The 13,726-nt window shown below is 38.1% G+C and overlaps 1 protein-coding gene across 1 annotated transcript in view; it reads right to left on the bottom strand.

The window, feature by feature from the left end:
* Positions 1–4,846: 4,846 nt before the first annotated feature.
* Positions 4,847–13,726, bottom strand: part of LOC109297528 (contactin-associated protein-like 4) — a 582,246-nt gene continuing 573,366 nt past the window's right edge. The window contains exon 24 of the mRNA XM_019517318.1: positions 4,847–9,376. Coding sequence (XP_019372863.1) covers positions 9,183–9,376 — 194 coding nt within the window. The 3' untranslated portion in view covers positions 4,847–9,182. The remainder of the gene's footprint in view (positions 9,377–13,726) is intronic.

The following is a 13,726-nucleotide window of genomic DNA, read 5'->3' as shown; positions in this document are numbered from 1 at the left end:
ACGCTGAGAGATGTATCTGTGTGTGTGAACAGTGAGTGGAGGGAAAAGCCTGAGACAGTGCAGGCCAGGGTGAGAGTTTAAACCCGTCCCAAATCAGAGCATCCTGTAAGGGCCTGGCCATGCACCCTCCTTCAGTTCAGCATTATGGAAAGGAAGGGAGGGCTGCTGTAGTGCCCCCTGGCTTCTAGCTTTAGCAACTGCAGACATATGCCTGCATTTCTGGAATGAAAAGGAATGTCTATTCACCTCCAAATTGGTTCAAACTTTGTGGGTTAGACTAACCTGCAAAGATTGAATCAATTCAGGTTCAGGCTTTTTTGAATGTCTGCCCCTAACCTTAGAGTTCAGAATATAAAGGAAATTGGTACCTATCTCTGTTGATTTCTAGAGAGGAAAATGTGTACTAGATGTTCTATGTTTTGTTTAATTTACAATTTAAAATTCTTTATTGTAGCAAATAGATAGTTGGGTATTAGCCTGAAAGTAAAATTACTCTTAGCATTCTGTGGAAAAATTAACAAGAGGTATCCCTGACAACATGATCTAAAATAAACATTGTTACATGACATGACAAATAACTGTACAGAACTTTATAAAAGGAAACATTTCTGGGGCTATTTCTAAAACAATTTTGTCATGACAGAAAAAAGTATAGCTTTGCACTTTTATTCCTTCTGTGTTTGTATGCTTGTTGGAAATCTAGTTCCTACAACAAAAAAATCAGCAACTTGCATAACATTTGATAATTAAAATAGAAAGCTACACTGTGAACTAATGTAGGGCAATGCTTGGTGTAATTCTTTGATTTTTACACATATTTTAAACTGAATCTGCAACTAAACTGTAACTGTTATTAACCAGCCATTTTTATGGTTCAAAAGTTATTTCAATGCTCTCCCTTTGTAGAATCTTTTTCTGCCTCTGTCGGAGACATAATACTGGGCTAGATGGACCGTTGCTCTGATCCAGTATGGCACTTATGTTCATAATTCAAATGTGAAGATACTACTTATATTTGTATGCTGATTATGTAATCTGCTATCATTTTGCTTTGTAATTTATGTAGCTGATTTTCAGCTCAACACGTTTACCACTGGAACAACATTCTTTCTGCACCCTAAGCTCATATCACTTTCATAGTATGCCTTAGTTGTGCAATAAATAGGCTTTACATGATATGCAGTAAGAGCACAGGAATTAACTACTTCCTCTCTATGATGTATCTATATTATTATGTAGGGCTCTATAAAGTGTTAACTTCACCAGCACTCAGAATATTATACTGGGGTGAAGTGATATAAATCTGAATTGATGAAAACCTGTGTATCTCCATTGTCTTGAAAGAAGGTAAAGTTACATCAACTGAGGAACTGCTCCTAACATGTACACTTAGAAATAAGTGAGATATCAAACATGCCTGAGTGTTTGCTATTGACAAATAGGGCTTGTTTTTATCAGTCACTTTATACTTGTTCATTTGTTACTGCAAAGTATCAACATTTCAGAGCATAGTTTTAACATACAGTCATGATCAACTTACCATGCAAAAGGTAACAAATTATATTAATTTTGCTGCAAAAAATATCCTAATACATTTCTATTTAGTTAACAAAGAGTTCATTGCTACCACTTAATGCAGGATGTGTGTAAGGTATATAGTTCATAGAGGTATAGAATATTTCTGTGTAGAATAGATGTAAAGGGCTTATTTTATAGTAATGCTTATTTATTTTCAGCACCTAGTTGTGAATGTATTGGGGTAGTATTAACAGCCCTTGTGGTAGGAGAAAAGCAGAAAGCAGCTAAAAGTATGACAGGGAAATTGGGTTAACAGCTGAGGGGACTGACAATCTACGAGAACCTGGGAATGCCATGGACAGATTATATGGCCCAGAGGCTTAGTGAAACAATTATTGTTTTATTTATTTATGCTCATCCTTGGCTAACTGAAATTTTATATTTCAGCTGCTGGTAGATATTTTATTGTAAAGCAATTTGTGCTCCATTTTGCAAATATCTATCTAACATTTATCCTATTTGCTTCAGCTACAGCTCATGTATTATATGAATGTGCTGGGCACTAAGTCCTGCTAAAACTTTTTATGTGAGCAAAACTGCACCATAAACAATGGGGTAAAGTCTATTTTTCTTTTTTTTTTTTTGTATGTCAAGCTGCCTTTACACACAATAGGAGAGAAATATGCTAATTCTTTCATTTAAAAGGAAGGGAACAAGTTCCTGAAGCAGATGAGCTAAAATAGATATGGTTATTAATGTATTTATTCATAATAATATTGTGCCATAATAAAAAGGCTGCTGTGCTTCATTATAATATTTAATAATAGCTTCAAAATACTTGAAAAACACTAATCAAACCACACAAAACCAATGTTTTTCTGTTATACAGATGGAGCAGAAAGGTTAATAGTTTTCTCAAGGCCACAGAGAGATATGATGTAGAAGGTGAGATTAGAAATCCTGGGTTCTTGATTGAGGGATCAAATCAAACACATTTCTTCTTTCATATATGCTGAAATCCTGTTAACTGCTTATGGCACTTGTAAACAGGTACCTGCCAATTCATGAACTATGGTGAAAGGGTTCATGTTCACGTTTTTCTTGATCAAGTATATTTTGTGTTAGATTCTTTGTAGCTAAATTACTACTGGCCAAAGAAAGATTTTGAAGGACACTCTTGTGTTTTAAAACAAAGAAAATCCCACTCCGCTCCACCCCTGCCCAGGGACGTGTTGTGATGGAAATCTCAGATTATTTATATATATATAAACCTCAAACAATAAACGTTTGTTTTCCTCGGCAAGTATCATACCAAAATTGTTAGAGGACTCCAAGCAGATGTTGTATCTGATGGTAAAATTACAGCCAGCACTAAGCACTAGTATATCAATGGCCTTATCTCTCACTGTTGATGTAAAAACTTGCTGTCTAATCCAACTCTCACAAAATCCAACCTATTGACTTTGCAAGCTTTTGAGCACAAACACCCTTCATCAAGCATTGGGAGACTGCTGCTGTTATGAAGTCTACCCTGGAGAACTCATAACAACAGCAGAGTCTCCCAGTGCCAGAAGAAGGGTGTTTGTGCCTGAAAGCTTGCAAAAAACTTTTCCCCAACTATTTTAGTTGGTCTAATAAAAGATATCACATCTACCCAAAGACCATACATGTATGGTGTTGTTCACATCTAAGCTATAGGTTTAATGCTGCTCAGATGAGTAGGGACAATAAGTCAAATTCTTTAATTGGTTATCCCCAGTTCAAGGCCATTTTAACCTGATGTGTTTGAAAAGAGTAACTTGGGGTAGAATGTGACCAAAGGTTGAAGACATGAAATGAGATTATGTTTTCACTTAAGTGTCCCATGGAAGGATATCCATATCCATCCAAATATTATCATATATGGCACCACTTAGCTCCATTCTTGGGAATCCCAGCAGTCCCTCAGAAGCAGGACTGAGGCAGATAGAGAAAAGCTTGCATAATATATATTCATGCAGTGGTTGTTCTGGTCACTTGTGCTCTCAGCCTAGTACACCTTGAGCACTACAATTCAGGTTAGTGGGCGCATCTACACAAGATGCTAGAAGCAAAATAGACTAATTCTACTGCTCATTAGCATGTCATGGCAACAACTATGCTATGCACTAATGCAGAGTAGAATTAGTTAACTGCACATTAGCATCGCATAAAAGACATGCACCAGTGCTACTTTGCACTAGTGCTGATTATGGTGCATTTAGTACCTGCCCAGTAACAACATAAAAATAATAAGAAAGAAAAAGAGGAAACTTTCCATGGGCAAATGAAGGACTTAATGAAGTTTTTTTTCTTTATCTTGAGCCAGGTGTTTTCAATGTGTTTAATAAAAACACTGAAAGGACTGAAGTGCTTTCATACCATTTTATCCTTTTATTTAATACTAATGTCTGCACTAAGCTTTTTGCTTTGTTTTGCTTAATAATGCTCAATTTCATTAATAGATCAGAAGCACCAGGGATCCATTTGTGCTTTTGGACTGCAGAATTAGAGCCCGATTAATAAAATCCTGAACACTTCAATTACATGGCGTTTTGGCATGCTTTGCTACTGCACCCTAGAGAGGAGGGCACATCATTTTTTCAGCATGATGTGCTTTCTGGCTTCACAAATATATTTTTTTCTGTTACAGACAAAAGTTTACCTTTTCTAGGTGGCACTGCATGGCTCTGCAATGTTGAACTGACAATACGAATGTGAACTTTAAAGATGATTTTGCAAATTAATGCATTTTCTTTCAAAAGGGCATTTTATAAAAGTCACTCGTTGATCTTTTCCTGTATGCCACATCCCATAAATATTTGTATCAGTGTTAATTATCAAATGCTAGCTCTGACAATATGGGGACATTTTATGTTAATTACTTGTATGTTGCTTTCCACCATGTTTAGTGTGTTACACATTTTCTTGGACAATGCACCAACACAAGTGTTTAAAGACAAAAGGAACATAATCACCACTGTACAAAAGTTGATTAAATAGAAGATGTTTAAATAATGGCACCCCCTATGCCACCTTAAGTCACACAGTGTGCTAAGAATTTACCCATGTTTCAGGCTACTATTGATTTTCTAATCAGCCTGAAGAAGAATATATTTACCATGAAAATTCTGTCAGTGTACAGGAGATAGACCATACTAGCTCTCAGATTCACAACAATTTTATAAATAAACACACTCACCAGTATATTATGTGCACTTCTACATTTTTACTGTTTAAAAAAAATGAATCAGTATATTGTCCTCATTTTTAAACTTTTATACAAATTTTTTAAAAATATTTTCCTCACTTTAGTTTAAAAATTGTTTGTTTATTAACAGAGAGGTGAAAAGTCACATACTATAATAAGAAGGGACAGTATAATGGTGTATGATGTATCAGTGCACTTTGGTGCCACCCTTTTGTTGTACCTATAAGAATGCAGGAAATAGTGGATAATGCTGCTTCACTGATTTTGAACCTGCATATTGTGGACTCAATATGCTGAATTTATGATTACATTTTCAATGGATGAAAATGGGCATTTGTTCCCTCTAAGAGATGCCATTGTTGTTTGTCACATGCCAAATGTGCATTCAACAAAACTCATCTCTCTTTTTCTCTAGAATTCTTCACACAATAAAATGCCATAACATGTTTCTTTGAGAGAAATAGTGTATCATTCATACAGACATTTATTCTTTCCTTTTTTAATTATAAAGAGAAATTGGGTCCTTTACTGAGCTATTGCCTACCTAATACTAAAAAAAAAAATAGACTTCAAAGAATAGTGAAAGGAAATCATTCTTTTGTTAGAATAAAGTGAAAGAAACTTTTCTCTCCATTTAGACACACAAAACCAGAATTAACACAAATAAATGAAAGAAGAAACAACATGAAACTGGAAAGTTAAATTTGCATATTTCCAACTTGTCCTGGTGTGGTTACACTTTGGATTCCCAGTTCCAACTTGATTAGTATCAGGGAAGTGCCCATATGGCATACTGTCTCTTTTATAATTGAATTTAATAAGCCATTGTGGTGGCAGCATGCTAAGCATTATGCATCCCAGTCTAGTCCTGCTCCATAGGATTACTAATGCACCTCTGATTGATAAATATTTATATAGACTAATGTGGCTCCTACACCAACTGTCTCCTTGATACAGAAAATGCATATAGATGGACAGAAGCAAACCATAAGAGCACACTAAAGCAATAAGGAAGGGCAGGTTCATGAATGAGAAAGGGCCTCATCTGAACTCCAGATGGAAGGATCACCATTCCATACATTTTGGAGTAGGTCTGTAAAAGTGGGAAAGAGGTAGAGGGAATCTGTTTTAAAAGGGATTTAAGAGTAGCCAGAAGAGGTGGGGCTAGCAAAGGGGAAGCATTAAAACTAGACTAGTTATCACTGCCATTAAATTATGCTTAATAATTATGAACTGAGAAATATAGGAGAAACTCAGCCCTGCAAAAGGACAGGAACAGTGTGGGACTGTATGCCTCAGCTTGAAGGCTGCATGACCGGAGAGGACCCAGTGTTACCAAAAAGGAAGGAATTTGCCCTTAGAAATGAACAAGCATTTTACAAGAAGAAGTAGAAAAGGGACTATTAAATTCTAAAAATAAAAGGCAATAATTTAAGAAGGAAAACCAACTTTTAAAAGGCCACATTTTCAAAAAGGCTTTAATTTGATCTCTACATTGCTACCCACAGTTTTTTTGAGGCAACTGTGGATATGCAAAACCTTGGCCATATTGCCCAAGATTTTTGTATGTGGACAACTGCGGAGAGATTTGAAAAAGTGTTCAGTGCTGCTCTAACTCTAAGCCCACTAAATCAATTAGCATTGGATTTAACAGGAGAAAAGTTAGGGCAGCTCTGACTGCTTTTGGAACTCTGCTTTCTGAGTTTCAAGACAACAAACAGAAATGCTATTTGCTTGCTTAAAATCAAACTTGAGGGGCATAAAGTTTTATTCTCTAAAAACAATGTCTAATAATTTGTGTGTGTAAAATTATGGCTCAATCTTGGAGGCCACACTTTGAAACTTCTACACTAGTGATTCTACATTTGGCTTAAACAGTAATTTACAGTTAGGCAGTATTTACCCAATAAGAAATACCATATTTACTCAAATGTAAGATGAGGATTTCCCTCCAATCAGCACAGGAAAAAAACTTCCCTTCTTACGTTTGCATACAAAAAATATCATTAAATACATTATCTATCACTAAACTGATGCCAGAAGCAGAATGTGCTCAGTAATGGAAACCAACTATGAAGTTGATTTAACGTAGCTGAAACTGAGCATATCTGTAAAACATATGACCCATATTGAGCAAACATATAGATGAGAACCTACCACAAGACTAGATTAGTGCAGTCCACCTGAATAAGATATAATGTCCATTGTGATTGATCCCTATCAGCACCAACACTTTTTAAGCACATGATGAACTACTACATCATATTTAGACTTCCTCTTCATTCCCAAAGCTAACCAGTGCCATTCTTTCTCATTCCCAATAATTTTTGTTTCTTCACCAGCCTTAAATGTTTGGTAAATATCACCAAATATCTGTGTAGATGAGAAGCAATGTTGCCTGTCTCTTGGCCAGTCACATGTGACAGGTGCCCTGCACCTCATCTGCATATACGTTTTGGAGGGACTCAGGAAAAGAAAACCTGGTTCCAGAGATAACTGGGAGGCTAATTAGAACATTTATCTTTTGCGGGAAGAGGGGTAGTATCTGGAGTACATACAATGAGCAGTGCTGGGATGTGGAGTCACCATGGTTTGAAACACTGTTGACTCTGCTGAGGCCCAACCCAATGAACTAAGTAATAAATAATGAGCATTTTGGCTTTGGTTTAATATCATGAATAGTTTGTACTATGTGTAAGTAGGTACAAAAGTGCTGCTCAAAAGTGTGTTTATGGAGTAACTTTGCTGAAACGCAGCAGTTTGAAAAAAAGATAAAATGCATCAATTTTTGAGGAACTACGGACCCATAGTAATGCAAACCACTACAACTATACTTATTTTAAAGTCAATATGTTTTGGTCCCTTGCATTTTAAGGTACTTTCTGCTTGTTTTCACCAGTTTCTGCCCCTTCTTCCCCTTACTCCCATGTGCATCAGGCATGTGGTCAGGGAGGGAACAGAGCCCAAGCAGTGTCTGACAGGAAGGAGGGTGAAGGAGCTACAGGAATAAATAATTGGGGAGGAGGGGCACAGAGGGCAAGGGGACTGCCTGACACCCCCCTCCCAGCCACTATTTTCCCTACTCAGGGAGTGGGGCATGGTACAAATTCAAGACTAACTTTCAATAATTAGATTACCTAGACAATTATAGAAAATACATACATTTTCCATACATAGAATCTAATTATTGGGGAGGGGGCATCTGAAAGTCAGGGTCATCTTAGATTTGAGTAAATATGGTAAAATAGGTGCTGTTAATGGGAGCAGTTAGCTTATCAGCAAGTGTACTAGTTTTCAAATATCTCATCTTGCCAGTATCATAAAAAGAAACGTCTTTCCATTGCTGTATGGAAATTAAGCTTGAGATTTGGGGAGGATCACACATGTTATGTTTTCAGAGTATACCCTTTGTAGTGAATGGAAACAATTACACATAAGCAGCATTGTTACATTTCTTATTTCCAATATTTGCCAAGTCATGCACAAAATCTGCTTGCACAACTTTTGCTGCTCTTATTAATTATAAACCAAACATGAATATTTTACTCTTATTTTTAAATGAACGGCATGAACTTGAGCAGGCATAATTCTGCAACAATGCATACAGATGTTAGATTATAACCTGCTGCCACCACTAAACCATGCATGGAAATATATTACAAAAAGGGATTGTATAACATACCAGTGCACTCAGTGCACCCTTCCACATAGGCCCCAATAGACTTGCAAACTTTAAAACTCAGTTCAGTAGCTGAAGACTTCAGCCATATCAGGCAAAATTGAATAAAGGGGGCAAAATTGATAAAATTACCCCACTCTCCACATCCAGATTAAATACTGATCAGATAATAACTACAGAGGTCTCCTCATAGGAAAAAACTAACAGTTTTGTTCAGTTTTGAGCACCTGTAGATGTTGACATTAGCCAACACTAGTTGAAAGGGTATTTTCGATATCAGAAAGTCAGTGGGCGTCACTATTGAGCAATACAGAATACTTTCTTGAGTAAAGCAAAACATTATAATCCAACTTTTTACCTTGAATAAAAGTCCTGAATTATAGATTTTAGAGAGAAGGATGGGGCCAATCACTTCATAACAATTTTCCCATTAAAAAATCATATTCAGTATGCACGTTAAACTTCAATTGCAGAAGGTCACATCAGAACAGTCGGAAACTATCAACAATGAAATTGGTTACAATATCTAATTCACTGTTACATAAAATGCATTTACGGTATAATAGCTAAGGAATGCATGTAATTTAAAGAGGCCTCCTATAGCAATCACTGAGACTGAACATATGCAGTATAATAGGTCTCAAATCCATTGCATTTACTTTGAGTGCAAGAGCTTTTTTGTCCATTGAGAGCCCCTGGCTTAGCAAGAAAGTCAGACTGTGACATTATTATATTAAATTAAATCATAAGTGCCAATCAGAAGAAGTATTCCTTTTGATTTTCGTTGACTGTATTTTGCATGCTGAGCTCACTTTTCAGGGCAGACTCGGCACTGTCCTCATTTTCTGATCCTTTTGCCTCATTTTTCTTATATATGCTTTTTTTTTTATAAATGCGTGTGGCTATGGCAGCAATACAAAGCAGGATGAATATCACAACTGCTATCACACCTAGGGAGGAGAGAAGAGGAGAGGAAATTGATCAGACAAACTAAACAAACAATAACATGTCTGTCAGGTTTTGCCTATGTTAGGATGTTCTAGGAAGTTAATTCAAATTAATTTTCGAAGTGGATTAGGAGGACTGCACCAAAGTTTTTTTGTAGAAATGCTTATTTGGAATTCATTTGGATAGCTAGGTTCACTTGGGAATTGCACTGTACCCAAATTTACTTGTGAATTACGATAATCTGAATTAAGAACACTTTAATTCTCAAGAAGCGAGTATACCAGAGTTTTAATGCACACAATCCATATAGACACTGCGGAGCTTTCAGGGTCAAACTAACATGCTGCATCTTATGGTAAAACTTTTTTTTTCTTCTTGCTTGTCAGCAGCCATAGTGTAGCACTATGGTGTACTATTAGACAATTGTTATAAAATTCAAGATATGGTTGAAAAACTGAATGTACCTACATTCTGTGGGCCCCAATATAAAATAAAGTGCATGTCTGACCCTTTCACTTCCGAAGCTAGGTTTGTGGTACTGTGCTTCATAGGTCAGGTGAGTGTATATTATTTCCCTGCATATATAGGGCCACGTGTGCTACACAGGGTGTACTCCTCTCTTTCAAAATAACTTAGAAATAATCACTTGACAGATTGACACCAGGAAGACAAAGATAACAAAACGCTAATAGTGCAGTCCAAGCTGACTGGATAGAAAAGAAAGGGAATGCAACATATATCTTTATATGTATACTTCACAACTTCGGGAAATACTTAGATACCTTGGTGACAACTGCCATGTAAGAGGCTAGATCAACAGGTACTGTATAAGAGCCTAGATTGGACAGAAAGGCTTAGAGAGGCTACTACTGAAGAGTTATTGCACTGATACTGTAACTGATTTGGGCAAGAAATGGAAAATACTAACAGTTCCATGTTGATAGATATTGTAAGTCAAAATAGGATACTTATTTTCAAAAAAGTGCAAAGATTTGTTCGTTTGTTATAAACTCCTTCAAGCAGCCATCTTGAAGAATACTGATTTTATATTAAAGAACAAGAACTTTCTTGTGTGATTTGTCTCTGAATGAAGTAAAGTTCTTTTCACACCTTCATTTGCAATAGTTGCAAATCATTGAAATGTTGTGATATATTGAAGTTAGCATGTATGGGGGGGGTGTCACATTACATATTAGGAGATAATCCTTGCCTGAAAGGGAACAACTTTGTAACATCACAAGGGCACTTAATTCATGCTAAATTGCTTGAAAATGCATCTGCTTGCAGTTTAACTACATTTAGTAAGTGTTAAGTTGAATGTGCAACACCACCGTAATGTTGCAAGCCACTCTGAGCATTTGCTGGGAAGGGTAGATATTAATGTTATTAATGTTTTTACTAGGTCTTGTTTTAAACAAGATATTTAAACATAGGCTTAAAACCATAAAACATTGTGTGTACATAAACCTAAATGTGCTTAGTCATAGTATCCAGGGATGTTTAGTTAACTTTTAAAAATAATGGGAACTGCAGTAGCTAATAAAATATCTCCTGTGTTTTTTAGTATACCAAGAAAATACTCAACAACCAAATTATCTAGAACATAAAATAATTAATCTTCCTACTTGAAAAGTAAACATTCGCAGGCACATAATACAACCCAATATCAGGAACCAACAGTGAAATACTGACCTCACTGAACCTTATGTGAAGGACAGGATATAAATATGAATAAATAAAAAATGCTAAAATCACCAAGCACTAAATCTATGAACAAAAGTATCTACTGTATTTTCAGAGAGTTTCATTTAAAAAGAACTCAGAGACATATCTGACTGATATTCATTGGTCCTGTTATCAGTACCATTAAATTTAAAGCTTTATTTCCATTCTTTCATCATATGCATTCATTCAATGGCATTTTTAATAATAACTCAACTTTGTAGTTAATAATAACTCAGCTTTGTAGCTCCATATTATTAACCACAGTGGTAAAACACCATTAATATCCGGCATATCCCAGTTTTAACAGAAGGTATTCCAAAAGTTGCCCTAAAATGGTAAATTTGATCATTGGCATTTTTGCAGGCTAGGTTTAAACCTTTTAAATCTGTTTCTGCAGTGATTCTAGAATAATGACATGATGAACAAGGAACCATTAACCATATGTCTCATTGGCTATGGGATATCATCGTTTAAGTAGCATGTGTATAGATGACTGTAGATCAGGGGGGAGCAAAATCTGGCCTGCAGGCCAGATTCAGCCCATAGAGGGACTTTGTTCAGGCCATGGTAGGTCTCTCTGCCCCACCTGGTCCAGGCAGTGTGGCTGGGGTGACTTCAAAGCTGCATGCCATTTCTAGGCAACCCAGGCAGCAGTGGCTTCTTCTGGCTGCCGCCGCCACTGGCCCCAGGCCCATGGAGACCTGTGGGGACCCATGTGCACAGCCCCAACCCTGGCCCTCCTTGCATCTACTCTGGACTTTCCCCAGCTGGACCAGACAATCTGCAGACCAGCCAGGACCTACGCATACAGCTCTGACCCTGGGTCACCCTGTGCCTGCTCCGGACATGCCCACCAGTGATAAGCAGCAACAGCAACAGTGGTAGCTGGGAAGAAGCTGCTGCTGGCCATTGGAAAAAGTGGCTACCTTCTCCTTGCCACTTCTGGGCCCTTCTTGCTATGGCTGCCTGGAGCCTGCATCTGGGCTGCCCTGTGGCTCCTCAAACACTGCTGTCACCACCACTGCCTCCATGCCACCCAGTGGGGCAGTGGTGACAGCAGAGAGGAGCTGCAGGGCAGCCTGGGCATGGGCTCCATGCATCCATGGCAAGAAGGGCCCAGCAGTGGTGAGGGGGAGGATGCTGCTTTTCTCCCATGCCCACGAGCAGCTTCTGCCTGGCCATTGCTGCGACTGGTGCTGCACATCGTGGGTAGTCAGGTCCAGAGCAGGTGCAGGGCAGTTCAGAATCAGATCTGTATGCATAGGTCCCAGATGGTCCAGAGATAGTCTGCTGTGGCCAGGGCAAGTCCAGAGTGGGTGTGGGGTGGGCTGTGGCCATGGCTGAGGCAAGGGCCATGCACTCAGCTGCTGTTGGGTGGTGGTGGCAGAAAGCTGCTGCAGGGCATGCGGGCTCTGGGCTATTGCTGTGGGGAGGGAGGGAGTGCTGAACTGGCCTGCAGCAGCTCCCCAAAACTGCTTATATGGCCTGTGGGCCCAAATAGTTGCCTGCCCCTGCTGTGGGTTCTAGTCCTAGCACAACAATCTTTTCACAGACTGTTCTTCTTTTTATCCTTAGTAGGAAGCTTTCACAGTTTCGTTCCACTAGATTTTTTTACTTTGTCTTTTGTCTGTTTGGGTTCTTAATGTCCTTACAAAAGAAATCTATTCTGAATTTAACCAGAAGACTGAAGGAAAAACCATTCTTATTTCTGCTGAAATGACTAATGGAAATTGACCCAGTGAGTGAAATATACAGAAGAAAATCCATTTTCAGGAGTGAAGAGGAGGTTCATTCCCTACATCTCCTCCTAAGGGAAACAAATACCATCAGAAAAGTCACATGGGATAGTGCTTCACAGGATAACACTTTAAAGAAAAATCATGAACTGTCACACACATATACTTGTTCCCAAATCAGTCATGGAAACTGAAATTCTCCAGTGAGTTCTGTGTCCCTAATCTTTCATTGCTCAGATTTAATTGACATATGGAGTAAAGAGAAGAGAAAAATTGGTAGGCTTCTTAGCAACTATTGAGAAGGACTTCAGTTCAGAAGGTGTCTGGGAGATCTGGAAAAGCCAGAGGAACAGAATAGTGATTTCCTAATACCCAATTATATTCCTTAACCACACAACTTCCTGTAGTCCTCACAATGAATATTTTTTGGGGGTAATATACTGTATAAGTAAGTGCCATTTTAGTTTTGGAGAAATGGAATTATGTATAATTCTGCCATCATCTATCTAATAAAAACATTGAAAAGTGTCATTTTGGGAAGATCATATTCATTTCTTCTTCAATTGAATCATCTAGATTCACCAGCAATTTTTTTTACATCACAGCAGCGCACATGTAGATGCTGATGGGGCTGGCTGGGGCACCAGGGTGCTTCAGTGCAGCTGCTGCTTGCTGGCTAGCCCCACCCTGGAGCACCCTTATGCCCGAGCTGGGTTGGAGCAGCCCCAGATTGGCAGGCTGACCTTCCCAGGCTCCATGAAAACCTGTTGCCCGGGAGCAATAAAAAATGGGCACAATATGCGCTGGAGTTTATTGCTTCTAATTAATTGCATGTGTAAACGTGCCCATTGTCAGGCAGTTTGATACCAGATAGTCATTCGCACCCCTGGA

This window comes from Gavialis gangeticus, unplaced genomic scaffold (genome assembly GCF_001723915.1).
Source record: "Gavialis gangeticus isolate Ggan-Ray unplaced genomic scaffold, GavGan_comp1, whole genome shotgun sequence".
Lineage (NCBI taxonomy): Eukaryota > Metazoa > Chordata > Crocodylia > Gavialidae > Gavialis > Gavialis gangeticus.
Note: the sequence above shows the minus strand (reverse complement) of the source record. Positions and strands in the feature narration are given on the sequence as shown.